General features: G+C 39.3%; 1 protein-coding gene across 2 annotated transcripts in view; it reads right to left on the bottom strand.

Annotated features, from left to right (window-relative positions):
* CDH12 (cadherin 12) overlaps positions 1 to 13,419 on the bottom strand; it is a 153,845-nt gene that overhangs the window by 35,012 nt on the left and 105,414 nt on the right. For both annotated transcript variants that reach the window (XM_059469163.1, XM_059469171.1), the window contains one exon: positions 4,751 to 5,004. In XM_059469163.1, coding sequence (XP_059325146.1) covers positions 4,751 to 5,004 — 254 coding nt within the window. The remainder of the gene's footprint in view (positions 1 to 4,750; positions 5,005 to 13,419) is intronic.

Below are 13,419 nucleotides of genomic sequence, written 5' to 3'. Positions count from 1 at the left end.
CTCTCTCTCTGACTGTCTGATTGTCTGTCTGTCTATCTATCTGTCTATCTATCTGTCTATCTATCTATCTATCTATCTATCTATCTATCTATCTATCCATATTGCATGCTATAGTAAGAGGAGCTATCTAGTAGCAAGCTCCTTTGTGGGACATGGGGTTTGTCAGCTGTGCTCCTTATCTCTCTGTTTTGCTGAGTTTGCTGGGAATGTGTTAACACAAGCAATAGCTCTGTGCTTTGCCCTGACATGGTAGCCTGGTTATGCAGGGGGAGCTATCTTCTGTGGATGATGAGGAAATACATCTCCCTCTCCCTGCCCAAAATTGATGTGAATGACTTTATAATACAGGCTCCCATGGACATTGCTCATCCTTATTTAAGCTGCTTAATACTGTTAATAGTATTAAGGAATACTACTGGCGCACTATGGGATTTGTGGAATCTGATGTCATCCTGGTGTTAGAGAAAACAAACTTTAAGTATGGAGACATTGAAATGTGCCCTGAGGCATCCAGTTCCTGGGTGGTAGGGTGTGTGGAAGAATTTGGGCAGGTTCCTAGGGTGGTTATTACCTCCAGTTGCCTGTGACTTTCCACCTGAACATGTGCCCAGCCCTGGCAAACTGACCCATCAGTGATGGAAGGGTGCCTTGCCCACCCCAGTGAAAGCCAGCAGCTGCCTGCCCTGTGCTGGGGCTGGACCTGTGCGTGCCGTGCCACTGTTCAGTCCTCACAGAGGTCTGTAGTTGAGGCAGGAACCCAAACTGCATTTGAGGACACTGTGGCTGACACAGGCCCTCAAACCACAGCAACTACAGTACCTGCACCAGTAGTGAAAACAAAATAACAGATGAGGGAAGCTACAGGTCCATATAACTGATAAGAAAGGTAGGAAGAGGAAAAGAAGGAGGAGGAGAAGGAGGACAATCAGGAGAGGAGAGGTCAGATGAAAAAGCTGGTCATTCAAGAAAAAAATTTGAACGAGTGAGGCAGATCAAATAGGAACCTGAAGTTACCTGTTCCTTGACCTCATCAGAACTTTGAGACTTGTGGAAAGACTACAGTCGCCAGCCAGGTGATGCTGGGATAACAAGGCTGACAGTCAACAATTAGAAGGTCATGAGGCCACAACAGCAAAAATCCCTTGCTAGAGATGGGGAAATTGAAGGAGGAATTGGAAAAGAAGGAGCAATTTGCAGTGTCTAGAGATGGCCTCTCGAAAGCATGAGGGCATGAAGTCCATTTAAGGAAGACCTTGTGAATTCGCCAGGAAGGTGGATCACTGCAGATGAAGGTATCCAGTACTTGAGAGAATTAGAAGTCCTGGAAGTGCTTTGTAGTACAGTAAAAAGTGATAATGTCCTTGTCTAGGTTTAGGGACAAAATTTAGGATAAAATGCCCCGGAATGAGCATTTTCTCTAAAGAAAAGGACTTTGATAATCCTGCTTGCCAATGAGAGAAATAAATCCTAGTGGGTCAAAGTGAAAAAAAATCCAAAACAGTTTATTAACAAAGGAAAAAACCAAAAGAGTGCCTGCAAGGCACAGAAAAGGACTGAATAAATGCTAGATACTGAAATTTCAAAAACTTGACCCCAACCCCCCACCAGAGAGCATAGTCATGAAGCCAAGATGGTATCAGGGAAAGGGAGGAACAGGAATTAGCGTATCTACTCGGGTAGAATAGACTGGAATCTTTCTGATGTTATTCTCTTTCTTGCAGAAGGAGAAGCTGGTGAGTTTAAGTGTCCTTTCTGCTGTTAGTTTAGCTGCTTTGAGGTCTCAAGTCTGGGGAGGCCTCCCCACCAGCTCCCCACGTGGGCCAGAAAAAAAAGAAAAAAAAAGGAAAAAAGAGGGAAAAAAAGCAGAAAGAGTTCAAGGAAAAAAAAAAAAGCAAATTAAGAAAAACCCCAGCTGTTACTGGGCATAAGCAGACAATTATGAAATAAAGAATCACCACAAGACAGTCCCTAAAGATCCAGAGGATGCCCTTTGCACAATGACTATATGGAGGAAGGTGGCTCAAAGTGCCCAAGAAGCACCATCATATAACAAGTTGTCCCAAAACAAAAGAGGCCATGCTCTATTTACTGCTGGATCTTTCTGCATGGTAGGAAACCACTGGAGGTGGAAAGCTGCTGTGTGGAGTCCTACACAATGACTGCTGTGGGAAGAGAGCCTCTTTGCAGAAGTGAAAGCCATCCAACTAGCCCTAGAGATTTCTGAATAAGAAACAAGGCCTGTATTCTATCTCTGCACTGACTCCTGGATGGTGTTCAATGTCCTGAGGTGGTGGCTGCAGCAATGGAAGAAGACTAACTGGCAACACAGGGGCAAACCCATCTGGGCTGCTGTATTGGGGCAGGAAATTGCTGCACAGGTAGAAGATATGACCCTGAACGTAAGTCACATAGATGCACAGGTGCCCAAAAGTCACACCACTCAACAACACCAGAACATTCTGGGACATAGTTCATGTTTTTCTGTGGGCATGAACCAGCTGAATCCACTCAAAAACCTGACCCTGGGAAGACTTACGCAGCTTGTTGGTGTAAGGGGTCACCAGGAAGAGCATAAAATGTAGGGGTATTAACTTAATGTATCAATGTAGATGGGCATTTGGACACTTAAGTAGTGAGTTCAGGGCTAAACAACATAAGTGTGGATGTTATAAAATGGCTTAGGATTCAATATTCCAGTGAACACAGCACATGGACAAACCATCGAGAGACAATTATTTTTCTTGTGTTGTTGCAAATACAGAATGAGTAAAAAGCACTTGAGTCTCCTAGGAGCATTTGTGAGACAAAAAAATCTCACTGAAGAGTGGTTATACATCCAAATGATTCCACTGTCATATGAAAAACTGCTCAACAATGTGATAAAAAGCTTTCTATCTGGTTGCAAGAGAGTATGGTTTTCAACAGAATTTTGACATCACTGGGGCTATTTTCATAGGCTACCACCAGGGAAAAAGGTTCAGATTTGAGTCTTTGTTAGTAAAGGTTTTGATCCTTTGTCAGAGAAGGAATGTGTCACAGAATTATAGACAAATGCATTTCTATATTTTTAAAAAATGAAGATTATATTAAAAAAGTGAAAAAAACAACAATAGTAATAGTTTTAGGCAAAAATTAACAGTGACTTGACAAAGCAGGAGCTAAACAGTCACTGTTATATGTTAAATTTTTGCATATGATTACAACTAACATGCTTATTGTATGTTTTGAGAATATAAGTACTGCGCCAAAATACACATAATTATTAAACATGGATTTAAAAAGTCCAAATTCAATTTGTAATCAAATATGCATGAAAATGCATGCACTCGGTAGACACTAGTGGCATTTCCTGTTCTGTCAAAGTCCCATTTGATAAACATTAATATTTAAAGACTGATGACATGCACTATGTCTTTAATATTTCTCATGAAAATCTTGGGATAAAAATGTTTCCTGCAGTCAGGTAGGCCCAGCACAAATTGGTACTGGAAGTATGTGTTAACAACTGCCTACATCTTAGACTGTGTCTAAGCTTTAAGGAGCTTCCTTATGACTCTGGTTCACTTTAATCTTTTTAATGTGGCTGTAAATAGGCTCTCAAAATCAATATATTACATTTGTATACCAGATTCCCCCTCCTTTTTATATCATTGAAATAAACTATAGCAATAAATGAGAGGCTTGCCTGGCAGGGGTTCCTTGTGCTGAACACAGCCATGCTGGTCACAATCATGTCCCCATAGCCTCAGCCAAGACACGTGATGATTGTATATGAGAACATTTGTTCTTTGCAAGAGGTAGGGAGTAAGTGGTGAAAGGGGCAGTTCTGTCACCCATTGGGCTCTAACTCATACAGACATAGCAAGTAAAACAAACTTTCTCATTACTGTACTTTGGAGATATATTTGTGGAAGACCCAGTGTAGAGGACCAGACCTAAGCACATTTGGTCTCAAACTTTCTGAGCTTTGCTACAGGAAAGGTGTGATCAGAGGAGAGGATCCTGCAGAGGTGGGGCTGAGCTGTTCTCACCCAACTTCCTGCTGCACCTTGAGGCTCATTCACAGCTTCCACCTGCCAACTCATTCCGTGCAGAAATGCTGGCTGTGCATGTGCCAACAAAACAGTGTGAAAAATCTCCTTTACATAAGAGGTGTGGACCAGGTTAACTATAAAAGTCAGGGATTGGACCCCCTCAGTCTCTCTGGAGGTGTGTTGTGGCATCCTCCAGCACAGTTTAAGGAGCTTGTTGTGGGAGTTGAGAACATATTGAATTGTATTGTTCAAAATTAAGGGTCACCACTCTTGTGGAAGAACATTTAAGAATTTAAGGGCTTGTTAGACAACACCTTGTGAATCAAAGTGATGGTACAATAATAGCATGAGAGTTCCCTGACATGTGTTTTTGTTCAGACTGAAAGAGAATTTACAGCAAATATCACATCCTCTACCAGTGGGTTGTGACACCCAGGCACCATGCTGTTCCTTAGTCTTAGCACAGCATCTCTAAAGTCATGTTAGTGTGTGGTAACTTACATGATCAGTATGATAAGAAGCTGTGAGCACTTTATGATAATTCACCCAAACGAGCGCCTCCTTCCAATATTTTGTTCAGAGCATCAGTTACCTGTTACAGTGACAGACTAGGTATATTTTATAACTTCATACTAAATTCTTTGCCAGTGCATGCACCCAACTGTCAGCAACACTTTGGGTTGTCAGAGTTACTAAAAGAGGAAAAGCTCTCTTACCTAACTGAGCTGCTGCCAGCATCAAGGTCTTGTGCTGTCACTGCACCTATAATGGTCCCCACGGGTGTATCCTCATAGACTTCCATCGTGTACATGGGCTTGCTGAACACTGGAGGCTCATCCATGTCCAACACATTTATCTTCACAGTGGCAGTATCTTTGAATGGACCCACTGAGTGAAATCGATGGTCAAGATGGAGATTGGAGGCCTCCACCTTAAAGGTGTATGCCTTCTTTGTTTCAAAGTCTAATGGCTGTAGAAAGAACAGAAGCAAAACATTAGATTTGACTAAAAATTAGGCATTGCAAAATCACTTTGGTTGGATTAATCTGACAAAACTTAAGATGCCTTTTGTGTAAAATTCATCTCCTGAGCTAATCAATCATTAAAGTTTGTTTTGCAGTTCATCTTATGCTAAGGTGAATTTTGAAATAGGCCAGATGAATCACAGTCAGGAAATTACTGCTTCTCTACTTCAAAAAAATCAGGATGACTGGCGTGGATGTAAACAGTTACGGTGTAGATGTCTGAAGTTAAATGAGTGAGATTCATCTCTTGCAAATGAGCTGAGTGAAGGTTAGTCAGAGATTTGCATTTGCAGCTCCCATGCACCGGCAATCAGCTGTCTCTAGTGGATCCAGCTCCTTAAGTAGAAGATTTCCTGTTTTTTTTTAGCAGGAAAGGCTTTCAGAAGACCATGACAGTGATGAAGATGAGCCCAAATGAAAACTCTGATATATACTAATGAGTCAAACCAAATTTCAGGTACAACTTGGAATGTAAATTCTAATTTGATCTGAAAGAAGTTTTCTTGTAAAATGTCGATCATAGCAGTGAACTGCTATTCATGTCATATGTTTGATCTGCATGTACTTTGCTGTCTCTAGTGGATCCAGCTCCTTAAGTAGAAGATTTCCTGGGTTTTTTAGCAGGAAAGGCTTTCAGAAACCATGACAGTGATGAAGATGAGCTCAAATGAAAACTCTGATATATACTAATGAGTCAAACCAAACTTCAGGTACAACTTGGAATGTGAATTCTAATTTGATCTGAAAGAAGTTTTCTTGTAAAATGTCGATCGTAGCAGTGAACTGCTATTCATGCCATATGTTTGATCTGCATGTACTTTGCAAAATGCAGACTTTGGCTCTGTCTTATGATCCTAGGTGTAATTCATAAGGTCTTGAAGATGACACAGCAGATTTTGTGTAGTTATGTGGGGTTTTGACAGAATGCATCCTGCAAAATAAGGTTGTTTTGATGTGGGTTTCTGTCAAGGCATATCAATTTAGTGCCTTTGCTTCTAGAAAAGTAATCATCTCAAAACCCTCAATACAATCTTATTTAGTTGAAAAGATGCAGAAGCTTCATTTTCATTTAAAGGGTTTATCTGCATTGGCTTTCATGTTGTTTTTAAGCTTTCTAACAAAGCCTTTTCCTGATGTCTGGGTAACACTGGCACCTAGTGGTTTCTGTCTATAATTGTTAAGCTGGAAATTTGCTATCAGGAATGAACAAAAAAAGAATACGTTCACATGTGTATGAACAAGAATATTTCAATGTCTGGTTTTTTTTCCCCCAGTGTTTTCAGACAGTTGTCACAGCCAGGATAGATTTAAATTCTTCAGTTTTCTGTCCTTGTCACAACAGGACATAATTGGCAAGATGACTTGTGTAAATTGAAATAGCTCCACTAAAATCAATTGAGTTACCTTGACTTGCATTAGCTGAGACATAGTGATTATAAATCCTTATAAAAGACTTTGTCATTTAAATAGACTAGATGCTAAGTCTTTTTTTTTTTTTTCTTTGAGCTGGGGACTTAAAATTATCCATATAAATTTTAATGCCATAGAAATAATCACACTTGAAAGTAATTCACTACCAAACACAACCATCCTCCTACAGACAAAATTACCAAAAAAGCCAGTATGTGCTGTACCTTTGTGTCTGGACTGACAGAAAGAAGAAGAAACTGATCCTGAGAAGAAACAGACAAAATTAAGTCTGGTAGATCTCATGTCCCAGTTGTGAAATCCTAAGATGTTGCCTTCACTAAAAACAGACAAGTTGGTCCATTATCCAAATTGCTGCCACAAATATTTTCATTTTCTATACTACTCGTACACACCTGTTATGCATTGCCAAAATAATTTTACCCAAAAAAACCAAAAAAAACCAAGACAACTCTTCTGCAAATATTTATATCAATTGGTAACACATTTTAAAAAAACATAATAAAAGAAGAAATATGAAGTTTAAGGACTTAGTCTGGCGAAGAAAAAGTCAGGGGTTAAAGTAGAGATAAATGATTAAGACAAAGAAACTAAGAAATATAAGCTCCCACATAGGTAGTAATTCTGGGTAATACCTTGTAGGTATCTTTCATACCACCAAAATTGCATTAAAACTTTTCAGATTGGCTCCTGTAGTGCATCAGTATATTTGCAAAGAGAATTATTAATGGAAAGAGCCATAATTCATGCAGTCTTTGCAGGCTGTCTTTCACCAAATTACTTTTCAAACACTTATACCAGATCATGGTGCATGGCCAGTGCCCAGTCACAGCATTTCATGATGCAAGGGGAGCAGAAAGCAGGAAGATTTCAAACAGTTCTGTCCATTGGTATGTTCAGACTGGCATATTCCACTGCACAGATACCCAGGGAGCAGGAAAAGGCTGCATTATTTTTCTACCCCCAGCATTATGGGGAAATAGTAATGTATATTTTGAAAAAGACAGTGTGGTCCCACAGTGTGATCCCAAGAAGGGTAATGTTTTTCCACTGTAATCTCAGAGGAACTCATCCTCTCTTTCGGTCTTTTTATGGGTCTGATGATAAATATAGTTAGAGTTTATGCAGCCAGTGCAAAGCACAGATGGCAGTCAAAATAAGAAGAGACAGGCTGGAAGTGATGAGCCATCATGAGAGAAGGAAATCAGTGACAGACTCCCACAAAATAGCAGAAATTGACCTTTTGCCTAAGTGAGGCTAAACCACAGCTGAAATATATGGAGAATTGGGAAATGCTGCAAGTGGTAAACCTAGAACTTAAATAGAAAAATACTTTATACGACACATACCACGTAACAAGAGTACAGATTTATTGTCTTGTGTGTATGGGGATTGCATGCTACAATCTCCTGATCAGTTCTGGTTTTCCCATATTTGAACAGTTAAGTCATATAGATAGCATTGACAGTTTAAGATTTCGGCATTTCTCTGAATTGTCAAGAGTCTGCCTGAAAACAGTAGAATGGAATGTCTGCTTAGGTCTCAGGCAAAACTTTTTGGATTTTTTTGATTTTTGGTTTAAAAAACATTTTATATTATTTTTAATTTTTAGTAGATATCACTAAAATCTGTCAAGTTAATGAGTGGTCCACACAATATTGTACCAGTTTTTGTTACTAAACCAAAAAACAAAGACCAAACAAACCCAACAAACAAACAAAAAACCAACCCCATCACTGTGTCTTGCTGTTATATAATAGCTGTCTCAGAGCGCTCAGTTCCACTTTTATTTTCAATCTGGAATGCTGCTAAGGAAACAAACACAGTAGAATGCTTGCATTATACAAAAAACTCCAAACCAGTCCTATAAGGTTCCTTAAATGTTTTTTTAATTAATCAGATTTTAATGAAATTACTTCATAGATTTTTTTTAATAAGCAAAAGAAATATTTATTCCATCTATAAAAGTAATTACATGCAGAAGGTAAATTTGAATAAGGATTTTATTTTGCAATTTTTTTTTTTGGTGCAGTAAACAGTATTTTTGCCAACAGTAAGGTGATGCCTTATTAACTGTGAACTATTAAAGAACTGCAGTATTTCTAATTGATATCCTATGTACCACTGACAGAACAGATGTATTGGGCCCCCTCAACTTGTCCTCATCTGCTTTTTCCTATGTTGAGGTTACAAGCTGCTCTATATAGTTGCCTAGTAAAGTGCTATCAGCATATACACACCTGTGTACAGCAAAGCCATTCTACAAATCCCCAAATCAAATACATACTGACAAATCACTTTACCTTGCAACTCTGTAAGCACCATGAATGGACTTATTTAGTATGACTAGGACAGTACAAAAACAGGTCTGTTTTAGAAATAAACATATTTTGAAATATTGCTGTTTTCAACATTCAAGGCAGAAGTTAAGAAATGCTGCTATAGTGGGAAAGAGAGAGATAATTAAAGAACTGAAAGGAAAAAAATGGTCCAAAAGATATAATGAATTCTAATGATAAGCACAACAAAGGGGGAAAAAAGAATTACCCTGTCAGTTTGTTCTGCTTCACAAAGCGACAGGACTGGAAACTCCAGAAATTTCTGCTTTTTATCCATAGATATCCACACATAAGAAATACTCTCTCACATAAGAGAGTATTATTTCTGATAGATACTTTCACCTAAAATGATGTAAAAGCTGTATTTTTGGATGAGATTTTAAATCCCTGGACATATGGATAGTTACGGATAGTAGGACTGGGTTGACAGGAAGCACATAATAACTTAGGCTTGACTTCATACTAGCATTGTGCAATTGCAGAATACCTCTGGGTCATATGTGCTGCCCTCAAAAGCTGGAAACAATTTCCCCTTCGAATGGGTTGAGCACCTATGCATTTTGTTAAATATTGGCATAAGGCAATTTGTTGTGCATTGACACAACTTCCGGATGAGCAGTTAAATTTCAGTAACTGGATTTCTACACTGGATTCTAAATAGCATAAGGAAACAAGTGGTATTACAGAGCAGGCTTTGTAAAGTAGGCTCTAGATCAACCAGGAGTATTCATTAGTTAGAGTTGAGAAAGCACAATAAAAACTGAGATCTGTAGTGAGTATTTTGAGATTTGATGGCAAGTGGCCAAAATATATGTCTGATTTGTATCTGGAGAAGGGGAGAAGCTGACCAGTGTCAGGGGTTCAGTTGTTTGCTGCTTTCAATTGTCTCACGCATTTTTGAAGGTGTTGTTTTTCCAGGGGAAACCAAACCAACCAGCTCTATCCACAAACCACGAAGACCGAAGGTCTCCTCTTCCTTACTTTTCCTGTTGTTCTTTGTGACTGTATCTGCACACAGCTCACTAATTTCTGCCTGTACTGAAGGACTTAATACCACTTGCTCTTCGTCCTCAAAATGTACAACCACTATTTGCACTCCCACAAACCCACGAGTTATGATTACGGGCAGACAGTACCTGTGCTCACACTTGCAGAATTAATTCCTTGCCTTTGGAGAAAGAATGGGTGGGGTGGCTCATGATGAGAAATCTGTACAGTTTTGGTAGTAAAACAAGGAGTGGCTTGAACACAGTTCTCACTGAAGGACATTGGGAGTATGCCTTATGCTCACTCTTGTGTGGCACAGGTGTTCTCAGACTGCTCTTACATTACAGCAACATCCCAGAGCTATGTACTTGGGCTGTCCCATGGGCAACACAACTGAACTTAGCCCACAGTCAAAGCACTATTTACTAACTGCATTAAAGGCTTCTAAAAAGTGCCTTCTGAGGTTAAAAGCAAGCACACACTCCTAATACTTTCCTGCAGCTTCTGGTTCTGTTCATTGTCTCACAATTTCTTCTATTTTATCATCACTAAAGTTACTGTTTCTCACTGCGCAATGCTATGGCATGCTGAGATTTCATGGCCACAGCTTTGCCATCTGATCAGTGAGTTTTAGTCATGGTCCACAACTTACAGAAAACAAGATGTGTTTGTCCCCTGAATTTCCACTGAACCATGTGGAGAAGTTGACCGAGTGTAATGGAGCAGTGTTGGATCACAGCAGGTGGAGCTTAGAAAGAGTTGTTTTCCAAGGTTTCAATGAAACACTGCACAAATTAGTAAAGCAATGTCTTCAAGCAGAACAAGTTCAGTGCCTGAACCTTACTCAGTTTCTGGATTAGCACATGCTGAGCTAATTAGAAGTCTTCTGCACAAAAATGGGGTTATTGTATAAACTCATCCTTGGTTTAATAAATTTAGTGACAACTTTTCAGAGAAGGTTGGAACCTTCTATTTTCCTTTACTGTTGTGCATGTTCAATAAAGATTTCAAAATCAGTCCCTTGCCTGGAACTCATGCATCTGAGGCCAATATACTCTGGCATGAAGGAGATGGCCCCTTCTGTCACCATGTTTCTTATAGCTTATACCCACTGTAGTTTGCTGAAGATTCAGGTACAATAGAAGATTCTATCTAAATACCAAATTTAGTATTTTATATATAGTATACTTTATAGTATACTTTATTAAATAGTATATATAGTATAAATATAGTATACTTTATTAAACAATACTAGACAAGGGAGGGAATGATAATTCTATTCCTAATATAGCAATATTTCTGACTGTCTACAGAGACCTGCATATAGCACTACCCTTAAGCCAAGTTTCCCTCCCCTTTTTTCAAGTGATATTATTTTCCTTTATTTTTTATTTTGGGAGAAAAAAAAATTACAGTACTAACCACACGTTGGTGCTAGATGGCATTTGGATGGTTTATTTAGCAGAACATAAGAAAAGCCATTTCATTTTTAATACATGTAATTAGCACAAGAGTAGCAGCAATCAGACTTATATATGATCATGGCACAAAAAAAACCCCAAATAAACAAGCAACCAAAACAGATTATCCAAGATCTGCAACTTGTCTAGCTGTAGCTGTTCTTACCAATTTCCAAAGCAGAGAATGGCACCCCTGAAGCAGAGAATGGCCTTCTGCATCTGTCAACACACTTAGTGTGCTAAAAGGAACAGTTTACTCTGTGCAATTTTTTTCTCATCAAATGTATTTTCCACCAAAAATAAAGGTAGTCCAGGAAGGCTCCATTTTTTATCAATTTTGATATAGAAATCTCTCAATGTTTTTCTGCATAATAACAGAGCAAAAAGCATCTGTGCAGTGATGGACAGTTTCTGCCTGCAAGAAATTTTTCAGGGAAAATAAAAGCAAATTTTATAAATGGTTTTGAAGTGGCTCAGAACTGAATTACTGCAGCACTTACAGCACATGCTTACAGAATATGCTATAATAGAGAAGAAATTGTGAACCTGTTTTTAAAGCATATAGCACTTTTTATTAGCAGCTTTCACTGTTTATTATTTATAATTCTTAATTGAATGTGTTGACCTTATTCATTTACCCACTTTCATTTTTAAAAAAAACTTCAATACATACTTAAATATTTGCATAATTTCACAAGGTCAAATCAGGTTGTGTCAATTTTATTTTTTATTTCATCTCTCTAATTTTCTTTCTGCATGCCCTAATAACATCCTTAAACATTTCCTGAGTTGCTTGCCCACTTTTCCAAAGATTATATAGCCTCTTTTTTCTCCTTAGTTTCTTCAAAAGTCCCTGTCCAGACAGGTCATTTTGTTGGGTCTTTTTTTTCCTGTAGCTTGTCTTTTGACTCACAGGGATGGCCTGCTCCTGCACCTTCAAGATTTTTTTCTTGAGGCATATCTTTCCTTCCTGGACCCCTTTGTTTTTAAGGGCTGTTTCCCAAGGTACTATCTGATCAGCATCCTGAAGAGGAAGAAGCTTGCCTTCCAGAAATCCAGTGTGGAGCTTTGTTGACACCCCTCCTTGTTTCATCAAACATTGAAAACTCTGTGATCACTGTACCCCAGACAGCCTCTGACCACCACATCTCCCACCAACCCATCTCTATCTGTAAGCAGAAGAGCTAGCAGAGCCCCACCCCTGCCTGGTGATCTTCAAACATCCTCCAGCTGCTCACAGAATAATTTATCCACCACTTCATCCTGGCTGGGCGGCCTATAACAGACTCCCACCAGGATGTGTGCCTTGTTGGCTTTCCCCCAGATGCTTACCCTTAGGCACTCAACCTCATCACCATTGATCTCAAATTCTATCTTGTCAAGAGACTCCCCAATGCACAGTCATCCCACCACCTCTCCTTCCTCTCCCATCCCTTTGAAAAGCCTGTGACCATCCATTGCAGCGCCCCAGTTGCGTGAGTCATTCCATCATGTTTCTGTGATGGTGACTATGGCATAGCTTTCCTTCTGTGTCATGGCTTCCAGCTCCTTGCCTATCCAACATTAGTGTACATGCACTTCAGCTGGACTGATTTCACCCTCGACTCAGACTTACCACCCTTAGGCTTATCTCTGAAGAGCCTGGTTTCATCCCCTTCCCCCTTCACACCTAGTTTAAAGGCTTCTCAATCAGTCAACCCATGGGCTAAAATCCTTTTGGCCTTGTTAGATAGATGGAGCCCTGGGATGGTGGTCACAGGGGTTTTCAGGTGAAGGGAGAGACGAGAATGTTGACTCCATGATCAGAAGACTTGATTTATTATTTTATGATATATATATCTATTACATTAAAACTATACTAAAAAGAATTAGAAGGAAAGGTTTCCTCAGAAGGCTAGCTAAGAATAGAATAGAAAAGAAAATAATTATAACAAAGGTAGCTCTCTCAGACTCTGTCCAAGATAGCTCTGTCCTTGATTGGCCATTAATTATAAACATCCAAGACGGGCCAATCACAGGTGGACCTGTTGCATTCCACAGCAGCAGACAACCATTGTTTACATTTTGTTGCTGAAACTGCAGCTTCTCAGAAGGAAAAATCCCAAGAAAGGGTTTTTCATAAAAGATGTCTGCAACATGAGTCCAT

Source organism: Ammospiza nelsoni, chromosome 1 (genome assembly GCF_027579445.1).
Source record: "Ammospiza nelsoni isolate bAmmNel1 chromosome 1, bAmmNel1.pri, whole genome shotgun sequence".
Lineage (NCBI taxonomy): Eukaryota > Metazoa > Chordata > Aves > Passeriformes > Passerellidae > Ammospiza > Ammospiza nelsoni.
This window is presented reverse-complemented; position numbering and strand designations above follow the sequence as displayed.